The sequence below is a fragment of the Camelus dromedarius genome, chromosome 1 (assembly GCF_036321535.1).
Source record: "Camelus dromedarius isolate mCamDro1 chromosome 1, mCamDro1.pat, whole genome shotgun sequence".
Classification (NCBI taxonomy): Eukaryota; Metazoa; Chordata; class Mammalia; order Artiodactyla; family Camelidae; genus Camelus; species Camelus dromedarius.
In genome coordinates this window covers 12,284,182-12,304,492 of record NC_087436.1, presented here as the reverse complement: position 1 = coordinate 12,304,492, position 20,311 = coordinate 12,284,182, and the positions used below count along the sequence as shown (strand labels likewise).

Here is a 20,311-nt window from a genome sequence, read left to right as displayed (position 1 = left end):
TGGTTTTTCAATGTTGCCATTTGATTTCTTTTTTCCTTTATGACACAATTATTTTTAGCTCACTCATAAATTTAATAAATATTTACTGAAAATCTACTATTGCCAATTAATATATACTTGATAGTGTATAAACAGTGATGAATAAACAGACATGTCCCTAATTGACATTTAGTGATTAAATGACACAAATGTACAAATGGCAATACTTATGAAGGGAACAAATTTAACTTGCTACCAAGACCTGCATGCAAGAGTGCCAGGCCATGAAATTGGTTTCAATCACAGTGCGACCAATTATGAATTGTGTGACCTTTGGCAAATTTATTTAATCTAACCTTTCAGAGTAAAATGATAACCTAAACTATAATTCTGAAGAGATACTTGTCTTTTATTGTCATTAACCAATATATATTCTTAGCCAAATATCCAAGAACAGGACAGGGCAAGCATAAAATTTTAACTCATTAAGGTCTCCTTGCCTTGGCTTCCTAGTTGATTCACAAAGCCTAGTCTACTCAACTGAAACTAATATAAAACATTTAAAGGAATTAGAGGATTACTTTTAATCGGGTAATTCAGAAAGCACAGTTGACCCCTGAATAACGTTGGAGCTAGGGGTGCCATGCTGGTGCAGCTGAAAAACTGTACCTTCTATCTCTGCCTCAGAAGCAAAGAAACTGATAAATGACTCATCCAAGGTGGGGAGGCTGAAACAGTTGGAAAGATTCACCACTCAAACCCTAGTTCTTTTGATTCTGTATATTGTGATCTCTAATCAAACAAAAACTTTCACCCGCACTTAGTTAAAGATCTGTAAAATGAAAATAAAGGGTACTCTGCTTATTTTTTTTTCAATCCACATAAAAGTGGGCCTCAGTCGAACTTGTGTTGTTCAAAGGGTCAACTGTACCAAGATAAAAACTTTTGGGGGAGATGGCCAAGATGGCAGCGTAGAAGGACTTGTGGCTCACCCGCTCTCATGAATACCTCAAAACTACATCTAAATAAGGAACAACTCTCACAGAATACATACTGAACTTTGGCAGACTATCTCTTACAATCAGAAATACAAAGAAAATCTTCTCAAAACTGGGTAGGAAAAAAGAAAAAAAGAAAATTGGGGTGGGACCTATCCCTTGTGGAGGGAACAGCAAAGGAGGAACAGTGCCCTCCCCTGGGAAGCTCGCTGCCCAGTGGGGAGGTCCACTGGGACAGAAAGGGAACAGCGCCCTCCCCTGGGAGAAGCTCCTCCCACTGGGACAGAAAGGGAACTACAGAGGCTTGGAGGAGAAAACAGTGAATAAAAACTTTTGTCAGAAAGACAGAAAACACTGAGAATAGTGACAACTTCTTTTTAATTATATCAGTAATTTTCCCAAATAAAATATATAAGCTGTATATTGAAAATATATTATGTAAACAAAAATCAGTTGATATAAACAGATAACTGACTAACTGAAACAAACCACATAACAACCACTGGACCAAATTTACAACATACCCAGTAGATTCTACGTACTCGCTCTAGTTGAGTTCTTAAATAAAGTCACTGAAAATACTGAGTTTGTGAATACTGATTCATAGCTCATAGGGAAATACATGGTTGGGTTCTGAACCCCTGGCCACAGAATTTTTGTCAGCCAATCAACACTTAAGCTTGTTTTATGTGTGTTTCTACTTAAAGACACCTTCACACAGTGGACAGCGTCCTCTACTGCCTTCTGATCACTTGGGCAGTGAATAGGCCTTCTGATCAGTAAGGGAATAATCTCCAGTTATGGCATCGGCATCTCTTAAGTCCTACCTGAACCTACTGCCATCACCTCATCATTCCTTTCCACTTCACTTTGGGATCTCAGTTTCTAGCCCGATTCTATTGTTTAAACACACTCAGCAGTTCCTGACGAAGTCCCACAGCTCTTGGCTTCTAATCCCTTACTCAGCTCTCCCCACCACACATAAAATGACTCATGAGCCAGTGCGGCGGTCCTGGACACAGACTTCTGACTGGCCTTTGGTTTATTCTGCCCTCATCTAATAATGTAATGTTGGTGCTGACCTCTCTCTCAATAATTATTTTTGATGAAGACAAAAGCTCCTAAGAATATTTAAATCTCTATTTCTGATATAAACAATTGTCTGCATAAGGGTAAAAAGCTGAAAAAATGGATTTCCCTCAACAACAAAAGACAATCTACCTTTTAACCTCTTAGTTTACAAGAGAAATAAAAGTTCTATTATTTAATGGACCCTTCAAGCATTCTTTGTGAAAGAAGCCCCTGGGCATTTGTCAAAAGAAACTGTTGTCAGGACTTCAAACACTCTAATTCAACAAGCACAGATCATGTAAACGCACTTTAATCTTCTTGCAAATGTCTGCAATCAGAGGAAAGAAGAAAAAAACCCTCCTTGCTCTTGATGTTAACATTTTATAGGCAATCCGTTGCTTCTTCACTGACTAAAAAGCTGCTTCTCTAGTTCTTTGCTTCTTTAATGAGGATCCCCTTAAATGTATTGTCATTTATGGAGGATGTGCCCTGGGAAGGCTGCCTGAGGGACTTTACCTCAAAGGCCTGGAAGGTCAGCCCCACGTAGCAGCCTTCTGTCACTGTGATCTTCCACACACATTCTTTCATCGGCCTGTAGTCATCAGGGTAGTTAGGAGACTGAATCTGTCCTTCATTTTTACGTATCTCACCTCCACAGATAGCTGAGGAAAGCAAAATGAAACAAATAAATAAACCTAGACATGCCATTGCATTTTCACTTTCTTCTAAGAGAACATTTGAGTTCCATGCCTGTAGCTGAGTACCTACAGACCAGGTTAGAAACATCAAGGTTGGCTGCTTATATTTAGTTGGCAAAAAAAAAAAAACCCAAAACAAAACAAAAAAACTCCAAAACCTGGCCACTCAACTATAAATATTAGATAATAGTCAGTAGAGGAGTAATCACTGTTAATCCACATTTTTATAAAAACAAGCTTTTTTTTTTAACTTTTAAAAAACTTTTTGAGATTTTGTCAATTTCTTCTATGTGAGTTTGTGCTGTGATTCCCCGAATTGCTTCTTTTGGTCTTTCAACCTCAGGTGAAACTGCTGTGCAGAACTCCCTGGGCCCCTGGGCCCCTGGCCCTGAGCAGACCTTGTGCTCAACACCTCTGGCTCCTTCCAATCCAGCTTCTTCACTGCCACCCCAGTTAATCTCGGAAATAAACGCTTCTGTTCTCTTAAAAGTCTAAGGGAAGCAGAAATCTTCCATCTTCTAAATTATCTTAATTTAGATAAGATAAATTAAATTATCTGGGCAGAGGCAGGAGCAAGAAAGGGTCTTCTCCACCCATGACCTGGCAAGAAGGGAGTGGTTTTGAAAGCCAGGAAACACAATGCCAGTTTATTGTTTAAAAGACGTATAGAGCAAAGTCTCTAGGAAATTCTTCTTGAATGCTGACTCTTTCATTTAGACAAAGAAAGCTCCAGAACTGTGCAGTTTTTGTAAAAGAGCATTTCAGTAGTACAGTCATCCAATACACACCAACTCAGTCAAGAGAAGTGGCTATTTCTTCATAATATTTTAATATTATCGTGAAAAAACAGCCAAAATCTAAGAACTCTTGTACCATTTGTTGCCGTTTCCCACACATCCCTGATGAGTTGGTTTTTTTCCCCCACACTTCCCTGATGAGTCCATTTATATGTTACTACATTACTGGTACCAGAAGACAGGCTGTTCTTGCAATTTAAATTTACCGAGGATTTTCATTAAAATCATCCTGCTAATAAACATTATAATACAGGCTTAGAAAACTTCATAATTAAGATACAGTAAGAAGATCATTCTAATGACATTGAGAGAAAGGACACTTTTGTTAAGAGATCTAAGGGGAAGTCATCTCTCAAACTCAGGGTGACTTGCCTTCGTAGGCAGCTGCAAACCCCTTTCCTACCCAGTTACTGCTGCTGCGAAACTCAATCCACATTCTGCTGTCTGTAGAGGTAAGAACTTCAGGCAATCTGTCCCCACAGAATCTACCTAAAAGAAATAAAAGAATAAAGAGAGACTCCTAAATATGGCTCTATATTCTCATTGCTTTCCACTTGGCTACAAACTAAACATGTAAAACCTGATTTGGTTCCTAGCTCTACCCTCAGTACTAGAGCCATAACCAAATGTGTATTACCAAAACACATCGCCATGACATGACCAAAAGAGAAAAAGTTGTAACGGGTATATGAATGGCCAGGGAGTCTGTTAAAATGCAGCCTCTGGTTCAGACAGTCTGGGGTGGGACCTGAATTTGTATATTTCTAGCCTTCCAAGTGATTCTGGTGCTGCCGGTGGGAAGGCTACATTCTGAGTTTCAGAGGAAATAGTGGGGCAAGTGTCCCACATGAACACTGTGGTCAGACTGAGCCAGTCTGGCTGGCGGTATTCCCCGCAGCAGGTGACGCTGATAGAGCTCTCAAGAAGAGTTCTCAACATGTCAGCTTCAGATTTCTTTTTCAATGTGAGTCTAATGAAATGTTCTCTTTGGAACATACATACATACATATATTACAAATTGCTTCATCTAGACAACGAAACTAAATGTTCAAGACAGTGTTTTCCTCAACCTGACTTATCAAATTAATTCAGATCTTTATTTTTCCTTATTTTTAAGCATTTCTAGAGATCTCTTGGACTTATTAAGGCTGCTGTCACCTTTAATACAACAGTGTTCATTCAGCAGGTTTTAGATGTTAAGAAAAAAAAGATCTGTATGACACATAAACGCAACTGGCCAAAGCTACTTCGAAAATAAAGGAAAAGTTACAGTCTCAAAAAATAAAAACCAGTAGAGTAGATGTTCACACACTCACAGTAGCTCTCACCTTTAAGTAAAACCGAGGGCAACAGTAAAGTGCCTCACACCAGCTAATGGTGTGGTCTGTGGTCACCTGCTGGCAGCCGACTTTTGTGAGCACCAAACCTGAGCTACAGTTTATGGCACAAACTACAACCGCAGCTTCTCAGCCGCAAAAACCTGTCTGAGAAGCAATACTGTGACATCTTCAGTAAGAGCCAACATCCTCGGTGTAGGAAGCCAGAGACTGAACATGTTCCTAATAGCTCATGCTCTACTGCCTTGGCCAACAAAGCAAAATAAAACATAACACGCACACGCAATTTATCTGGTCTTCTCATTAAAAGTCTGATCTATAAATTAAAAACACAGATACAGGCGATGAGTAGTCACTAAAAGCTCTCTACATGTGAAAGCTATTCTAAATCATTATGTTCAGATACGAGCACCACCTCATAATTTAAGCTAGTTTAAATCAATCATCTATTTATCTACCTGTATTTTTGCTGTGTTTGGAAAAAAGTATAATACAAATGAAAATGTTAGTCTCATACATTTTAAACTCTGAGATGACTCTTGAAAGAACTGTCTTCAGACAGGACAGACCATTATGTGTAGCCACGTAAGAGCAAATGATCTCTTACCAAGCAGAGGAGATTTTCTCCAGTACCCATCTCTGACTTCAATGTAGTCATACCAGCACAAGCTACTTTTGTATAGGTCCATTGTAGTAAAATTTAAAACAATCTGCAAAATGGAACAACAGAACACACAGATTAAAAGTGACTGCAACTTCACGTGGGTGATCTGATTCCTGGAGGCTAGGAACCCGGGACTACTGTGAAAATGGGATTCACAGCAAATTCTTTTTATTTTCTTCCTATATTAGTCTCTCTCTAGTGTTTTTTCTTAACAAACATCACAAAAATCCCATTTTCTCATTCACATGAATGTTTAACAATATGGAAGCACAATGTCAATAAGCAAACTAAATATTTTAGCAATTAAACCAAAGTTTCTGTAAAGTTAATTTGCATAATTGTGAAACAAACAGAAATCTTTATTCAAATAGCTTATTTTGAATTTTCTTAGATAAATATTACTTTAAACCATGAAAACTCTGACTTTGCCATGAATTTCTACTTTTTAATAATTTATTTCAGACATCAATAATTATGTTAAAAATAACCGCCATGTGCCATCTTCTAAGAACATAATATCGTTGTGTATGTTGAAATGTTTTAAATACAGCTCTAGAATTCAAATTTGTTCATGTAACTGTAATCAAAGACAGATGTCACTATGCTTCTCTAGATCCAAGAATATATATTTAAAGAACTTTCAAGTTAGAAGATCTTGTACATGAGCCTTTATTCTGTACTTTGTTTTGAAATGGTGCTAATTTTTAAAATAATTCAAGAACAACTTTAGGAAAGACAATTTTCTTACTGCTTTAAAAAAAGACTCTACTTTCCAAATCATTAACTATTTTTCCCTTAATTACACCAAAAGTAGAGTCAGCCTAAGAAATGCATGTATCTGATGAGGTAAAATTCATTTGGAAAATATTTTTATACTCAGAAAGTTATTCTAACTCTATTCTGCTTAAAATATCTAAGATACTTATGGTGTATAGTGAACCTCTTCTTTACTTCAGAAACAGAAATGGACTTTGGCCAAAAGCAACAAATTATGAATATTTGAAATACTTCTAATATAAAACTGTAGTTTGTAACACTATTTAAATAATCCGTTTGTGACAATATAAAAAAAAACTGAATTTTAGAGGCTTCTCAAAGAATAAAAAAAAGCAAAAAATATATAATCAATCAATCTTGAAACCATACTTCCTAAAATTACTACCATTTTTGTGTTAGAAAACATATACTTCTCCCATTTCTTGAGCACAATATTTAACAGAAAGGTAAGTAGTAACAGAAAGGCAAACCAATCCTTACCTAACTGACTTCTTCCTAAAGTGAAAATACAGCATAACAATAAACATTTCTCATGGCATCTTATATTTCAGCACCACAATTTTCATTGATAAAATTATACATGCAGTTGGTTTTAATTGCCAGTATAAATAATCATTTCACAGAGATAGAAACTAAGAATTTGTCTAGCTATAATGAAATTCACTTATAGTTTATAATGGTGTTAACATTTCACCGTTAAATTTAACATTTATCAGTTTCTTTAAACATGTACTTTCTTGATTATAAAAGGGTGGAATCTGTTAAGGATGTGAGAATAGAGACATGCTGCTTTTTAAAATGTAATACAGTAGGCGTGGCATAATTTGGTTTAATAAAACTTCTCATTTATTTCTGTCTACATTATTACAGTTTTTCTTTTTCCTTCATTTTTCTTTTCCTTCACCTGATTTTATCATGTTAAATATTCTAAAAGTGTTACAAAAATTTCCAAAATATCAAAAGACAAAAGACTAATCCTTTTTTTCCCTGTCTTTTCCAAGAATCCTCAAAACTTGATTATGAAAATGCATGGATTCTAAGCTATCTTCCTGAAGTTCCCAATATGTTTGCTTCTCTATCTTTGAATAACAATGCAAACATCAAGTTATTCTTAGGACATAAGTGGGAGATAATTTCTGGTTCACCCTTAGCTTTGTATTTAAGTCTGCTGCAAATAAGGAATGCTACCACTGTCTGATATTAAGCTTCAGTCTGCATTTGTAGTCTCCCTACAGCAACCACTGGGGTTTCAACTCTGTATGATCATATGGGAACTCATTTATTATAACAGAGATGGCAAAACTGGAAGACAGACACAAACAGTAGACCCTAAGGCTCATTTGTGGCTTTCCTCTGAGATTTAAAGGTGCTTTTTTTTTTTTTATAATCGTATGCAGAGTTTCAACTTCCTTCTGGAGAAGGAAAAAAATCAGCTAAATTGGAAGGATGTGTATCATCAAAATTTATTCAAAATTGAAACACTGTGGTTGGATTGCTAACAAATAGTTAATTTTTGAATCTTGGAACACACACACACACACAGTTGGAAGGAGGGGTGTAAATCTAAACAGCACAGTTTCCTATCTTGTTTTTAATCTTCTATTTTAAACTCCAAGCACTGTGGAAGAACAAAACTGACCCACTTTAATATAAAACACAGAGTCCTTTAGAAGCAGAAAATGTAATAAAGATAGGTTTTCTAAAATCAAATCTTAGGGCTCTGATGTAGATGAAAAATGTTGGCCTTTGACTAAGGTTACTAGCAGAATTCATACTTGAATTACAAATCAAAAGCATTTGAAAAATATCTGGTTGTTTCCTATTATGCTATTTTATGTAAATGCGTTGCATCTTTTCTTTTTTTTTTAAATGATGAAATAAAAACTATCTAGCACAATTATGTAAATGTTTTATTTCTTATGGTTAAGTATCGATTTACCATTTATCAATTGAAAATTTATCATAGTTCCCTCGAAACATGGGATTGAGGGAGTTACAAAGAACAAGTCTAAGATTTCCATTGATCTGTTAGGAGCCTTGGTTGCTAGTCTGCAACTTTTAATTGATACAACTGCTGTGGATTTTGCTCTTTAAAGATTTTGTTTTACAATCCTGCAGAGCGAAGAATCTTGAAGAAAGGCAGATCAACAGTCAAGGGACCAGATGTCTGGAAGTCTCCAGAGAAAGATGTAATCACTGAACTTCTGTCAGCACAATTAAGACATTATTGACTAACCAAATTAATTTCATGAACACCATCAAAAGACCAATTCGAATAATATACGTTACAGTGCTGGGGACGGGGAAGATACAAATCTTGTCAATTAGGCTGATACTAGTAAATAGTTCTTTAGAAAGAGATATTAGAATCAAAAGCAGTAAAATAAAATAGATGTCTGGGCTCCAGCCAGAAGTAGCTTGGACAAGTCTAATAAACTCTCTGTGGAGTCAACAGTTTTCTTCTCAGAAATCAGAGTAGGGGCAAGATCAGGGCTCAGTAAACTCTTCCCCATGGGTCACATCCAGCCTGCGGCCAGTTTTTGTAAAGAAAACTTTGTTGTACACATTCCTTTATGTACTGTCTATGACTGCTTTAGCAATATGACAGTAGAATTGAGTATTTGAACAAACTGTTTAGCTGGCAAAGCCAAAATATTTACTACATGTCCTCTCCAGAAAGATCGACCAACTCCTGGAATAACTGATAATTAAGGTTTTGTTCAGCACTGAATTGTATCATGCTAAAGGGAACATTTGCATCTTTTTCTACAACTAGAAGCCGTTTGTGACTGGGAGTCAGAAAGCCTGGGTTCAAGTTCTAGCTTCTCAGTTGACTAGTTTACTTAAACTTTCTGAGTTTGAATGAATTTTCTTGCTATAAAATGGAGATCATCATTTCAGGCTGATCTGGGCAGGGTTAAATCAAAAATTTAATTGGATAATGTGTAGAAAAACACTAAAGTAATCTAAATACATTGTTGAGATTCTCATATATTACTATCTTCAACAGTTATAAAATGAATAAAAATTTTAACCCAATTTACTTAATGCAGCTGGGAAACATAAAAACATTAATTTTAAAGTTCCACAGGAAAATCAACATGTTAAAGAAAGGGATTCTTAATTTAAAATCTAAAGAAGAATGGACAGGTGAACTTGAGCCTCAAGTTAAGCCACTGCTTTATGATAGGCTAATTGTATGACTCGGGGATCTTAAATCCATCAGAGATTCATTATTTGACAGGTGAAAACCAGGAGCTGGATTAGGTCATGAAAATAATTTTTCTGCTTAAACTTATATATTAATATCTGGATTTTGAAGTTTCGATTTGTCACCACCAACTATTCACAGGAATATTTTTTCTACCTGCCTTTCTTTAATCCCCACTCCACCCTTATCTCTAATCAGTTACCAGTTTCCGTAGACACCCTGCGGTGTCGGTGAGACGCCGTCTTTCTCACTGGCCGTGTCCTCCGTGCTTCTCTGGATGAACGCAGCTGCTTCACAAGCTGTGCTTTGGTTTTCAGTCGTGTTCTTCTCCAATTCATCCTCCACGCTTTAGTGGGGATCATTTTAATCCCCACTAAAGTTGGGGTCCCATTATGACGTCGGTGGCTCTACATCCAACTCAATATACATTTCTAAGTCTGCGCGTCAAAGATTGTGGCTCATAACCTCCCTTTGCTGCCTCACTTTCACGATCACAAAGAATCTTCATCTCACTCACGCCTGACTCCTGCTGTTTGTCCCGACAAAGTACGCCAGTCTCAGTATTTCTTTATTCAGGGTGCACATAATGCTACTTGGGATTCCACTTCCCCCTTCCCTAGTTTTGGAAACTCTTCATATCTTTCAGGGTCTAAATTAAATGCTACCCTTTCTTCAGTTATGCTTGGATCGCCCAGTAAGGACTGAGCTCTCTTATCTCTGCAAATCCATGACGATGTATCTCGTTTTCTTCAATTTTCAGTTTGCCTACTGTATTACTAGGCGTTGCCCTTGCTCTATGTTTGTGAGATTCTTGATGGCAAAGATTTCTTTCACACACCAGAAGATGCATTTATTTTAATGAAATAAAAGATTTTTCTACAAAGTAATTGTGAAAGTTAAGCGGGCCCTTTGGCAATATAAATATTATACTATGAATTGACCCCGTATGTGTAAATCATTAGGTTCTGTGAAAAGAAAGTTTTACAACATAAAAGTGGTCAAATGATAGCTTTTCACTGGGGCTATACAGGAAAAAAATAGAGTTAACTCTATGCACGACATAAGCAATATGCCCTTGTTAAAAGTTCAGGCAGTTCTAAGGGGTGGAAGAATCGATATTGTGGATTTCATAAGCTCAACACAGCTACGTTCTCAGAGGCACATTCTGGACCATTCCCAGCCCGTGCTGTGCACATCCAGGACAGCCTGAGACCGGACAGGACTCTGTCTTTATCTTACGGGGCTCAGTCTTAAGAAGATGTATGTGTCCATTGATAATCTTAACATTTTAAACTGTGGTTTAAAACAAACAGAACATAAAATTTAACATTTTAATCATCTAAGCATACAGTTCTGTGGCATTAAATTGTGCAGCAACACTTTTACTTAAAAAATATTTTCCTGGCTAACACAGTATGTGTTTATTGCAGAAAATAAAAGGAAGAAGAAATCAAAAACTATTTGTAAATCCACCAGGGAGAAATAAGCATTGTGTTCATATATATCCTTTCATAATTTTGCCTCTAACATACGTAAGTTAAAAATTAGATCTTTTCATGCTTGTGATTTTTAACCTGTTTATTAAATTTACCAAAAATTTGAATAGTCCTCTAGTTTCAGGAAATAGTCTTTTTTAAAAAAAATAACATGCGTAACAAAGGTGTCATGATATGTTTAGATAATAACTCATGTGATTATCTTCAGAGAGATAAATTTAGTGATAATCTTATTTTATACCATGTTTTATTCCTTCTTAATAAACATGATTTGATAAGGAAATGATCAAATAAACATTTTACTTTTACATTAGCCATTATGTATCTTTTTGTAACATAGAATATTTAATTCTTAAAAAGTAAACAATCAATGTTATTTTTTGGCTTTCAAAATTTATTTTGCTTTCAATTTTTCATTATTATAAATAACGATCTTTGCACATACCCAGATAATTGCTGTAGGATAAATTTCTAGGATAAAGTGCAGGCATGTTTTGCAAAATATGACACAGATCAACAAAGTTCTGCAGGACATTTCAATATTTACTTCCAGAAGCTGTGTACCCTCAAAATCATTTGATATTATCCTTCTATTCCTTCTTTGTTAATTTAATAGGTGAAATACAACATATTGTTGTTGGTTCAAATCGCATTTCTTTGATAAAGAATGAGAGTAAACAAGTTCATATATTGATAAATATCTGTTTGCACTGATACTTCAATAAATATTCTGCTTCCTTAGTCATTTTTATATGATGTCAGTCTTTATTTATTAGCTTACAGCAGCTCTTCATATATGCATAATACCAAAGTTCTCTCATTCGTGCTATAATATTACACATTTTGATTTTTACATGTGTTTTTGCATTCTTATGAGAGATTTTATGTAAATAATTCTGAAAAATTATTTTACATTTTCTTATTTTCAACTTATGTACCCAAGACATCTTTTTCAGAATAAAAAACAAATCACTTATGTTTTCTTTAGAAAAAAAATGCAGTATGAAGTAAAAGCTTAATTGTTTTCAAAAATATTTTAAATGATTTCATTACTATTTATTGAGAAATTATTTTCACAATTTCTTTAAAAAATCATCTCTGTAGATGAGTATATGACAAAGGTCTTCTATTCCCTTACACATAATTCTGTCCTTTTTTAGATTGTTCTACTAATCTAGAAGTCTATTTTGACATTATCATAGAATTTGAATTAGTGAAACTTCATAATGTTTTTCTTACTGTGCAATTCACTCCTTTTTATTAATTATTTTCAAGTTTGCCTTGGTGATTCCAATCCTTTTATTTTAGAAATAAACTCTAGAAATATTTGGTCTGGGTACAAAACAAAAATCTGTTAGAAATTTATTGGGAATTACATTAAAACTGTACATTAATTTTGGAAAAACTGACAATTTATTATACATCTGACAACACAGTCAATTGATCTGCTTTAGATCCAGAGTAAAGTCTTCAGTTCTCTAAAATCTATTACATTTTAATAGATTTTATTTGATCACCTCTAGTCCTGTTTTCTAGTTGGTTCTTTTGAATTTCTGAGGAGGAAATAACATATCCTTCATAACTAAAAACATATAATGCTTAGCTCTGCCAAATGAAATCTGTATGATGTTAGGCAGATTACTCAATTCTTTCTTAATTTCAATTTTCTTCATATGTAAAATGTAGATAATTGTAATATTAAACTCAGTGGGGTGTAAGTAGACTAGAGAAATTTAGTACAGCATCTGGTTTAGTATAAAAAACTCAATAAAGATTAGTTTCTTCTATTTATTGTCTAAATCTAGTCCTAATTCATCTTCTAGACCTAATGCATCAGATTATCATTAAGCATACATAGTGAATTGCAGTATTAACAGCACTTATAGAAAATTTTAAAGAGCTTTTATTGTGATACTATTATTCTCCAAATTAACAGATTTTATAACATTGAACTACTCTCAAATTACCAAATCAAAACACCTGCAATTTTATAAATTATAGCGCTTGATTTGATTATATGTACATTAACATCCATGTGTTTATATTTGTATGTGAAGCATTTCATAATTTTTTCATATGAGTTGTGTGCATTATGCCTTTCAGAATTTTACTAGTTTTATAAAATAAACAGAGAGGCTACACATTGTTTCACAATGCACTTGAGATATATTTTATTAGATGCAAAGTATCTGAATTTTTAGTTTGGAAAAGTTTCTTTGAGAAATCACCTGAAAGTAGCATCAAGTTAAGTAACTTTTTGTCAACTTACTTTATATTGTTATTAATTTATGAATTTATCACGCTTATTGTATCAGTTTTGATAGCTTGAATTTCCAGGATTCTGCATTAAGAAATGCTTCAAAAAAACCCTATTTCTGTAGGTTTTGATTTTTAACAAGTTGAATATATAGCCAATGAAACCATATTATTATGAATTCAGGTTTAAAAAAACTTAAAATGAAGTATATCATATATAAATATTAAGTCACTATGTTGTACACATGAAACTAATATAATATTATAAATCAACTATACTTTAATTTAAAAAAATCCACATTTCAAGCAGGAAAAATACCACCAAAACAAGCTAAATTAAAAACTAATCTAAAATATAGGCTATAGTCAGGACAAAATGAGCTTTGATTGAAGTCTGAGAAATGAGAAGGAATACTGAATAAAAATATTTGGTATATCTTCAACAAATGTTGGGAAAAATATCTCTATGTGCAAAAGAATGAAATTAGACTCATCTTAAGCCATATGCAAAAATTAACTTGACAGTGGATCAAAGACCTAAGCATAAGACTTAAAACACTAAAATGCCTAGGAAAAAACATAGGGGAAAAGCTTCATTGGATCTGGCAATGATTTCTTGGATACTCCACCAAAAGCAAAATAAAAAAAAGCAAAAAATCACTAGATCATTAGTACTACATCAAACTAAAAAACTTTTGTGAAGCAAAGAAAACAGTCAATGCAGTCAAAAGGCAACTACAGAGAAGGAGATAATATTTGCCAATTTTATATCTCATGGGGGTTAATAACTAGAATATATAAAGCACTTCCACAACACACACACACACACACACAAAATACTCCAATTAAAAATGAGCAAAAAACTTGAATAAACATCTCTTTAGAGATGATGTACAAATGGCCAATAGACATATGAGAAAAATGATCAACATCAGTAATGCATCAGAGAGATGCAAGTCAAAGCCGTAAGGAGATCTCACTTCATGCTCATTACAATGGTGACGGTCAAAAGAGTTGAAAATAACACATTTTGGGGAAGATGCAGAGAAACTGGACCCCATGTGCACTGCTGGAAAGATTCTAGAATAGTGCAGCCACTACAGAAAACAGTATGAAAGTTCCTCAAAAAACTAAAAATAGCACTGTCAAATGATCCAGAAATCCCCAAGAATTTATGCATGGATAAGCCTTTAGGCCATTTTACAAAGTAAGATAAGCCACTTACAAAAAGACAAATACTATGTGACTTCACTTATATAAGGTATCAAAAGTGGTCAATTCATAAAAAACAGAAAGTAAATGGTGCTTACCAGGAACTGAGGGAAGAGGAAAATGGAGACTTGTTTAATGGATACAGAGTTTCAGTTTTGCAAGATGAAGAAGTTTTAGAAATCCGTTTCACAAAATGTGCATGCATTTAACACGACTGAATTGTATATTTAAAAATGGTTAAGACAGCAATTCTGTATGTTTTTATCACAATAAAAATGTTATTAAATATCTGCATATAGTTAAATGTTAAGTGTAAAAAACAATGACTAATATCTCATTTGTCTCAGAAAGAAAACAAGCTTGAAGACAAAACAAAACAGTATAATACATGATGAAGGCTATGTGAATCATAATCTTTTTTTAGAATCTTTTTATGGTTTGGTAGGAGGATAAAGATATTAATTACATATGACTCCATGCAGAGAGTAAGCTAGTAGAAAAAGGTACCAAAGATAGAATACACACTTAAAATTTTCAAATGAGTAGAGGGGAAAAAATGAAATGAGGGAAAATGAAACATAATTCTATACATTAAAAGGCAAAACACAGAACAAAAGAAATCAAGTGGGATATACAGAATGTAAATAAGATGCAGTAATACATCAGTAATCATAATAGATGTAACTGCAAAAAGCACTTTAGTTAATTAAAGACAAAACTAGCCATCCTGGATTCAATTAAAAATAAAACCAAATTATTTGCTGTCTAAAAGGGACACACATGAGACACAAGATCTCAAATGGCTAAATGTCTAAAGAAGATAAAGATATACCAGGCAGAAATATTAATCAATATTAATCAAAAGAAAGTGTAGATTTATTAACATCAGAAAAAATAATTTTAACCTAAACCGTGACTAGAGATAAAGAGATACATTGTAGAATGATAACAGTCTAATTTATTGGGAAGACAATATTATAAACATATATGAATACAATTTATAACAATACAATTTATAATAGTATAGTGTAAAAATATTTTAGAACTATAATCTATCAAATAGTGGCAAATAATATTTTAATATGTTAATAACATACCTTTCTACTATTTGATAGATGAAACATTCAAAAAAATACTATAAAGAACATACAAATAGCACAATTAAAAAAACTAATGCATATATAGAAAACTTGGGACCCAACCATTGCACAAGACACATTTCAAAGCAAAGATTATTTTTTAATGAACACCGGTCAATTCCAAAGTCATACTGCCAGCCTCAAGTTATTTCAAAGACTGACATCATTGAGACTACAGTCTCTGTCCAAAAAGTGACTAAAGGAGAAATTGATAAAAAAGGAAGATTAGAAAAACAACATATTTTTGTGAATAAAAAAATATGCTACTGAAAAATATGTGGGCTTAGAAGAAATAATAAAAGATAAAGAAGATAATTAGAATAGAAAAATAACAAAAATACTGTGTCAAGCTGGTGAAATTCAGATAGACTAGTCTTTAGAAGAAAGCTTATAGCCTTAAATGTTTGCATTGTAAAAGAAAAGATATTTGAAGTTAATGAATTAAACTTACAAAGGAAGAAGTGAAAAAGACCCAAAGTAAAAAGGACCCATTAAATATACAGATCAAATTAAATTAAACTGATTAAATCTCTATCAAAATATCCATGATATTTTTCACAGGACTAGAAAAAATAATCCTAAAATTCTGTAGAATCATAAAGGACCTCAAATTGCCAAAGAAATCTGAGAAACAAAGAAGAAAGCTGAAGATATCACACTCCCAGACTTCAGACTATACTACAAAGCTACAGTTATCAAAGTGTGGTATTGGCACAGAAACAGACATATAAAACAATGGAACAGAATGGAGGGCCCAGAAATAAACCCACACACTTATGTTATGGTCAGTTAATCTAAAGCAAAAGAGGTAAGAATATACAATGGAGAAAAAATAGCCTCTTCAATAAATGGTGCTGAGAAAACTGGACAGCTACATGGAAAAGGGTGCAATTAGAACATTTCCTCACACCATATGCAAAAATAAACTCAAAATATATTAAAGACCTAAATGAAAGACCTGAAACTATAAAACTCTTCAAAGAGAACATAGGCAGAGCACTCTTTGACATAAATAGTAGCAATTTTTTTTTTGGATCTGTCTTCTAAGGCAAAATAAATAAGAGCAAAAATAAACAAAAGGGACCTAATTAAACTTTAAAGACTACACAGGAAAGGAAACCATTGACAAAACAAAAGGACTAGCTAATGAATTGGAGAATATGTTTGCAAATGCTATGAATGACAAGGAGTTAATATCCAAAATGTATAAACAGCTCTTACAACTCAATACCAAAAAAATTCAATCAAAAAAATGAGTAGAAGATTTAACAGACATTTTCCCAAAAAAGACATACAGATGTCTAACAGACAAATGAAAAGTTGCTCAACATCACTAATTATTAGGGAAATACAAATCAAAACCACCATGAGATATCATCTCACACCTGTCAGAATGGCTATCATCAAAAAGTCTACAAATAACAAATGTTGGAGAGAATGTGGAGAAAAGGGAACCCTTGTACACTGTTGGTGGGAATGCAAATTAGTGCAGCCACTATGGAAGACAATATGGAAGTTCCTTAAAAAACTAAAAACAGCACTAACATATGATCCAATAATCCATTCTTGGGTATGTATCTGGGAAAAAAAATGAATTTGAAAAGATGCATACACTCCAGTGCTTATAGCAGCATTAGTTACAATAGCCAAGATACGGAAGCAACCCAAGTTCCAATCAACAGATGAGTGGATAAAGAAGATGTAATACACACACACACAGGGATATTACTCAGCCATAAATAAAGAATGAAATTCTGCCATTTGCAGCAACATGGATGGACCTAGAGAATATTATGTTTAATGAAACAAAATCAGACAAAGACAAATATGGTATAAAATCACTTATGTGTAGAATCTAAAAAATAATACAAACAAATGTATACACAAAACAGAAGGAGATGCACAGATATAGAAAACAAACTTGTGATTACCAAAAAAGAAAGAGAAAGGAGAAGGGGCAAAATAGGACTATGGGATTAAGAAATAAAAACTCCTATGTAGAAAATAACTAAGCACCGAGAATTAAACCCATTATCTTGCAATAACTTTTAATGGAGTATAATCTGTAAAAATACTGAACCCATATTCTGTAGACCTGAAACTAACATAACATTGTAAATCAGTATGCTTCAATAAAATAAAAAAGTAAAGAGAAGATATTAAAGAAATAAAATAATGAAAATTTAAGAATGAAAAATGGGTTAATATTGTTCATTGGCAACTTATTAATATTACAATTTATTTGTTCATCCTTGTACACAGTTAAAAAATATAATAGAAAAGTTAATGGATTTGTTTATTTCTTCCTTTTTGCAACACTCTAGAAAATACCATTTTATTATGTACAAGAAAAGTGAATAAACTTTGAATGCTAATGGTATGGGTACTGCAATTAGGTAAGAGAAACTTTTTTCAGATATTATCTTGTTCTTAAAGCTGATTTAACTTGATTAATCTTGTTCCAAAGCTTTCTATATTCTATAAGGCTTTATTTTCAAAAATTATGTAGAGTTTTAAACTTTCTCTGAAGCTTTATCATCTTTTATATCTTTTTCTTCAGTATCTTTTTAATGATTTTCATGTTATATTTTCAAGGGCTTGTCCAAAGAATCTAAATAGAAATTTATCAGCACCTACATATTACAATGTAGACTCACAATTCTTAAATTAAAAATAACTATATAAAGAATTACATATGTGTTAATTTATTACAAGTCAGTTGTAAATTTCTATGTGTAAAATCTACTTATGCTACACCAGAGTTTCATTTAGTTTTCATTGTTTAAGTATTGCAACATCCCGGACAGCTCCATACCCACAGTAATCATAACAACAGTCAGTTATCAGGAGACCAAACCTTCTTTAGCTGCATTTGCATTCCCACCAAAACTCAAAGTGTATTTGAGTCATTCCAGATGAATTTGCCAAAGGTAAAAAAATCATTTAACAACTGGTAAAAAACAAAGATTAACATCAAGACAATCTCGGTCTGGGGAGACCTTTAAGATTAGCACTCAAGACAAAAATCCAGAAATTAATAAATTTATTTTTTGTTTCTTAATAATTTTAAATTCTATAACCAAACAAACAATAAAATAAGGGGAATTTTATGACTTCCTTTTTAATCCTTGTGTGTATAATCTCATTGTCTTGCCTTAACAGGCTACTATTTCCACCAAAATGTTAAAAAAAAAAAAAGGAAGGGGAGTGGTGGACATACTTGGTTTTTTACCTAAGTCAAATAAATAATTTCAGGATTTCCTCATTAATAATGGTATTTGCACTAATTTTTGTTGATTCTCTTTATAAAATTAAGAAAGTATTCTTCTATTCCTAGTTTGCTCAAGGTTTGTTGTTCTTGTTAAATCATAATAGATTGTTTTCTTGATTCAGTTGAAATACATCTAATTGTGCATATATATATACATACATATATACATATACACACAAACATATATAAATAATATATAATACATATATACACATTTCCTTGCATCTATATCTGTACTTGAAATACATATATAATGTATTTTATGTATTATTTATATATTTATAGGCAGATGCATATATACATATAGATGCATATGTAGCTGCATTTGGTTTGGTAATTTGGGGAGGATTTTGCATACATATTCAACTGTGAGTCTGGGTTAAAATTTTCCTTTCTTATACCGTTCTTGCCAACAGGATGACTATCAAAATTTTGTTACCTATATAACTAGAAGAGTGCATCCTTTTTTAAATTTCCTGTACATTTTTATATAAGACTATACTTATCTCTTATTTGGCTGTTAGGTTAGAATTCACTGATTAAGCCATCTGAGACTGGATATTCATTGTTGAAAAAAATTAATTAATTATTCAATCAAATAGTAATTTGATTTCTTTAGTGCTTACAGAAGCATTCAGGCTTTTTATTTCTTCTTGAAAAAGAATTTAGTAATATTTTGTAGTAATTTGCCATTTCATTTACATTTTTTAAGTTAATGTTCAAAATATTCTTTATTCTCATTTTGGTGTCTAAAGTATCTATGGTTATAATAATCTTTTTATTCTGAATATTAGATAATTGTGCTTTCTCTCTTTTTTTTTCTTTCTTGATCTCTTTTCATCCATTTCTCTATTTTTCTAAGTTGTTTCAAAGTACCAACTTTGTTCATATTTTATGCTATGTTTCATGCTTTTAACTTCATCTTTCACTTTTTACTTCCTCCTTTATGTACTTTTCTATTTATTTTATTGCTTTTTTTCTAGCCTTTTTACGAGGATGTTTACCTCACTGGTTTTAGTATTTCTTATTTCCTAATGTGAGCAGTTAAGTTTATGAATTTCCTTCTAAATACTGTTTTAGGTGTATCTTACAGGCTTGATATTCTCAGTATTTTTGTTATAACTGAAAATAATTTCTTATTTTCATTATAAATTCTTGACTGAATTGGATATTTGATGTATATTTTAAAATTTTAAAATGTGAGGTTTTTCTAGTTATCTTTCTGAAACTGATTTTTAATTTAATTTCATTGTCTGAAATCATAATTTGTATTATTTCAACCCTTTGAATCTATTTAACATTTCTTTTAAAATTACATCTTTCAAAAAATTCCTGGAGTTGAAGTAATTTCCATTATAAATGTGCTGAGTTATTTAGTCTCTTATTTGATGAAACAAAGAAGAAT

General features: G+C 32.8%; 1 protein-coding gene across 1 annotated transcript in view; it reads right to left on the bottom strand.

Moving 5' to 3' along the window:
* The window catches only part of TLL1 (tolloid like 1), a 183,610-nt gene that overhangs the window by 50,612 nt on the left and 112,687 nt on the right, over positions 1-20,311 (bottom strand). Inside the window, exons 10-12 of the mRNA XM_031464184.2 lie at positions 5,488-5,590; positions 3,916-4,032; positions 2,565-2,710 (exon numbers count right to left, since the gene is read on the bottom strand). Coding sequence (XP_031320044.2) covers positions 2,565-2,710; positions 3,916-4,032; positions 5,488-5,590 — 366 coding nt within the window. The remainder of the gene's footprint in view (positions 1-2,564; positions 2,711-3,915; positions 4,033-5,487; positions 5,591-20,311) is intronic.